Here is a 5,000-nt window from a genome sequence, read left to right as displayed (position 1 = left end):
ATTCTCTACGATATCTTCTATAATCCCGAAGTTTTCTTTCTTTCCTTCCTTCCTTCCTTCCTTTCTTCCTTTTTTTCTTTCTCTTTCCTTCCTTTCGTTCGCATAATAACGAAATATTTCGGACGAATCTTACTTCTCTCGTTCTATTTCCTTTTATTTTTATTCTTCCTTTTTTCTTTGTTTCCTTTTTTTTATCTCTCTCTCTCTCTCTCTCTCTCTCCTTTTTTTCCCTGCGCGTACTAAGTATCGTCATTATCAGACAAAAAAAAAGTAAGTTACTATTTAGGATTTCCAAAAAAGAAAAGGAAAAAAAAGTTGACCTCAAAACGACCTTAAGATCGTACCTTGTAATGAAAGATCTGATCAATCGGTGGAGTCGATCTTGAATCTACTTTTTCTTTTTTTTTTTTTATTCTCGATTCTTTGTTTTTTTTTTTGAAAGCGAAGCGAAAGAAAAAGAAAATGAGAAAAATATCGAAAATTATTAACGCTATATTATATCTGACGTTAAATCGAATTGAAATTAAATTGCATTAAATCGGCATTATTAAACTTACGTTGATTTATCAATCGTGACGTAAATATTTGAAAGAGCAAATTGTAATAGAATTTTAATTCTTTTTTCTTTTTTTTTTTTTTTTTTTTTTAAATATCTAGCCAACAAAATTATCTAATACGAGACTTAATTACAGTGAGTGGTAACTAATCCAAAAGTTTTCTAGCTTGGTAGTTTCGTCGTTGTTTTTGAAAAAATTCAATTATCCTATTAAAAAAGAAATTCTTGGAAAAGAGTAATCGACTTTGAATGTCACCTAAGGACTTTTGACCCATCCTATATTTAGCAAATATTAATTTAATGAAGAAAAAAACAACACAAATAATATACCCATACATATATATAAACTTAAAGTTTATATGACGTTATAGAGTGTTTAATAAAAGATACATATATTTACATGTGGTAAATATATACATTATCTATATTAGTTAGCCCGTGTTAAGTAAATTAAGTATATGATGTAAACGAAGAAATTTCTTAAAGCTCATTGATTAACAATCGAGCCGTTAAATTTAAGTTGAGCGGCTCGATGACACGTTATTTAGATGTTATATTTGTTCTCAGGTTATATCTGGGCTAAAATGATAACGCTTATTATCGAGTACACGATATTTTTAGTACGCACGCGTCTTTCATACGTTATCGACGTTACTGACCACTAGAAAGTAACTAGGCCAAGGTCAATTCTATGATTCTAAACTCGTTCAATCATCTCTTCAATTTATTTACCTTAATTAAACGACTTTTTCAGAAAACCGTGAAAACGGAACAAAAAGACAACAAATAAACAAAAAAAAATATTTTCAAATGATCATTAATGGTAACGATGAATATTTCTATTCTCTTAAATAATTGATGATCGATGTAATATTTATTAAAGTTCTCTTTGGACACGACCAGAAACATTTTCGAAAATCTCGTTCTGCGACCTACTACTAAATGTATTATACAGATGTTCCAACATACACACACAAACACACACACAGAGAGAGAGAGAGAGAGAGAGAGAGAGAGAGAGACAGAGGAAAGAGAGAGAGACTGAATAAGATAAAACACGTTGAACATTGAACGTGTCCTATACGAGAGTAACCACGAGAGAGAGAGCAAGAGAGAGGAAGCAAGAGAGAGAGAGCAAGAGAGAGAGAGCAAGAGAGAGCAAGAGAGAGAGAGAGAGAGAGAGAGATATGACTATTACTGAGGGAATAGTAATAAAGTGAGTTCCTAAAACCACAGGCAAAGAGAAGTACACCACGTTTCTATCCTCCTCCATAGCTTGACGTAACTTTGGCGCATTAACTTGGCTCAGGGCCATACTGCATCATAAATATGTTCTGGCTATGGCTAATCGTAGTTTTCTTTGTGCGACAATGTTTCTTCCGGTTTTAATGATTTTCTTTTTCTCTCTTTTTTTTTTTTTATTTTTTTTTTTTTTTGTTTCATGATATTTTATTCTATTCCATCAAAACACCTATATATGGGGGCTATGGGAACGTCTATTCCAGAGGAAGGAAATTATATTAATATATTAATATATTAATATATTAATATTATTCAATATTATTAATATCTTACATTATTATTTAATATTAATATATTAATTTATAACTTATATAAAATGATATATATATATATCATTTTATATATATATATATATATTCATGTGTATGTGTGTGTGTGTGTGTGTGTGTATGTGTCTGTGTGTTTGTATGTGTCTGTGTGTTTGTATGTGTATCGAAACTTTCAAAACGTATAATCTCGTGGGTTTATACTATTTCATTCGTACGTATAATAAAATGAATTATTATCTTATATACGAAAAATTGATTAATCCTTTCTTTCATTCTTTTCTTTCCTTTTTTTTCTTTTTTTTTTCTGTTTTTTCTTTTTTTTTTTTCTATTACCTAAAGCCACATCATACATAAAGATATACCTATACATTATATAACGTTAATATTTTACGTTAATATAATATTTCATACGATTTATCAATTGTTAACGAATTATCGTTAGATAAAATGAAATGTATGAAAAGTTTTATTACGAAATACACTTTATATTATTGATTAGAATTTATATGAAATGTTATATAAAAATATTGTTAATATATGCTCTTGTACATTTAAAAGCATTAAACAATCTGTTATCTGTTATATGTAGGAATCATAAACTCTCTCTCTCTCTCTCTCTCTCTCTCTCTCTCTCTCTCTCTCTATCTATCTATCTATCTCCTCTCTCTCTCTATTCATCATCATCCATTTCAATCGATCTCCGCATAGCCGAATCTCCGATATGTATATACGTACGTATGCATGTATGTACACATGTATGCACATGAACGTATGTATATATGTAAAGTACATTGGGAACATGGAAATGCCCGTGGTCGACCGAGTATCTAGAATTTCTAAAGGGACCGATAATCCAAAAGCCGATATTCCTTGCCAAAATGCTTTCGTACGAAGTAAGAAAAGTCGTTCATATAAATAAATGTATAGTTAAAATAATCTCCAAGAAATCGATTATTCCCTTTTTGGCATTCCCATATTTTTCTTTATTTTTCTCTCTCTCTCTCTCTTTCTCTATCTTTTCCTATGTGTGTATACGTGCGCATTTGTATGTGTGTGTTTCTTTTTTTTTTCTCTCTCTCTTTTCAAACAAATTCAAACTTTTACGACGATTGAATCGTGCCCAATCGAGCGAACTCGGTTATTTTAAAGATATCATCCCTAAAAAGTAGTTCATTCCTTCTTCAAAGGATACGATTTATTTTCTTTCTTTTTCTTATAAAAAATTTGACACCATAGATTTATTCGATTTTAAATTTAACCTTGAGCAATGGAAAAATCGTATAAATTAATTATCGATTGTTATTTGTTAGAGTGATATCGTCGATGATCAATTTAACAAAAAGAAAATATTATATTTGATTTTAATCATTTTTTCTTTTTTATCATCATCATCATCATCATCATCATCATCATCATCATCATCATCATCATCATCATCATCATCATCATCATCATCATCATGTACATTATTATTATTATTATTATTATTATTATTATTATTATTATTATTATTATTATTATTATTATAAGTATCAAACTAAAATTATGTTCAATCCTTTTCTAATTATATTAACTAAAAATTGATACGTGATTACGAAATGCATCGTAATATCGTCAGTTGATGCATAATTATCATATATAATGTAATATCCATTACAATAACTATACCGTTTGTTCGTTTAAAATGCATATCATTAGACACATATACATATATTATACCATGCAATTATTATTTTTCTTTTCTTTTTCTTTTTCGTATTATAAATATCATAACCGATGATTTTTTTCTTCCTTTTTTTATTTATTTTGTAAACGTTTACAACGTATCCCCATAAGATGGTAGGGAGTGGGGGGGGGTGGAGCGGTAGAAGGTCATCATCCGTGAACCCTGTGGCCTCAATAATCATTTAAAGAGTATGTCACGTGAAAATAGCCCCAGTATCGAATATTTCAAAGGGTGAATATGTATCGTTACGATGATGTAAGAAAGAGGTTTGGTTGCAAGTAAAAGTTAGGTCGAGTGTTAGGAAACTCTGGGGTCTGCTCGAGTAGCAAAAGAGATCTCTTTGAGGTCTTTTGATGTTAAACGAATACTTGAATGAAATTAGAAAGCCTATCTATATGTATATATATATATATGAATCTCAAATGATGTAATTAATACATATATACATACATACGATGCATACATATATGATTTTTACCTTGATCATCCTGCGTCAGAATTAATTCCGAAGGATATCCTCTCGGCAATGAGAACGACTTCAACTCACCTAAAACAAATAACAAACTAATTTACATCGAGTTAATAAATAAATAAATAAATAAATAAATAAATAAATAAATAAATAAATAAATAAATAATAACGATCGACATTTATTCATTTATATTTTATATCTGGCCAATAAAAAATTTCTAATATTTTATATTAATTATACTATAATATAATTATAATTTTAATATTAATATTCAGTTGGCTACGATAAAAACATTTTCGTATATTTTATATCTAAATAAATGATATTATATAATACACACACGCACACACATACGTGTGTGTACACTATAGTATAGTATTGCAGAATTGTTGGCTGATAAATGAGCAAAATAATTTTAATAAAAGACATTAGCGTTTCTTCCTACACAGATATAAAATATAAAAGATCCGTACCGAACGATTATATTTCTCCACGTCTCTTAGATAATATTATCTATGAATAATTATGATTATGAATTTTTTCTACGATCGCGATAATGACCTTGAATATTAATTTTTTTTTTCTTTTTCCTTTTCTTTTTTTTTTTTTTTTTTTTTTTTTTTTTTTTTTTTTTTTTTTTTTTTTAATTGAAAACGACAAACAAATGGTTTCAC

The 5,000-nt window shown here is 28.5% G+C and overlaps 1 protein-coding gene across 1 annotated transcript in view; it reads right to left on the bottom strand.

Annotated features, from left to right (window-relative positions):
* Positions 1 to 5,000, bottom strand: part of LOC146872831 (uncharacterized) — a 49,733-nt gene that overhangs the window by 10,726 nt on the left and 34,007 nt on the right. The window contains exon 6 of the mRNA XM_085658867.1: positions 4,332 to 4,400. Within this exon, the coding sequence (XP_085514993.1) occupies positions 4,332 to 4,400 (69 nt within the window). The remainder of the gene's footprint in view (positions 1 to 4,331; positions 4,401 to 5,000) is intronic.

The sequence above is a fragment of the Vespa mandarinia genome, chromosome 8, assembly GCF_050613455.1.
Source record: "Vespa mandarinia isolate Hongniang chromosome 8, ASM5061345v1, whole genome shotgun sequence".
Taxonomy (NCBI): domain Eukaryota; kingdom Metazoa; phylum Arthropoda; class Insecta; order Hymenoptera; family Vespidae; genus Vespa; species Vespa mandarinia.
The sequence above is the reverse complement of the archived record's forward strand: the minus strand, read 5'-3'. Positions and strand labels throughout refer to the sequence as shown.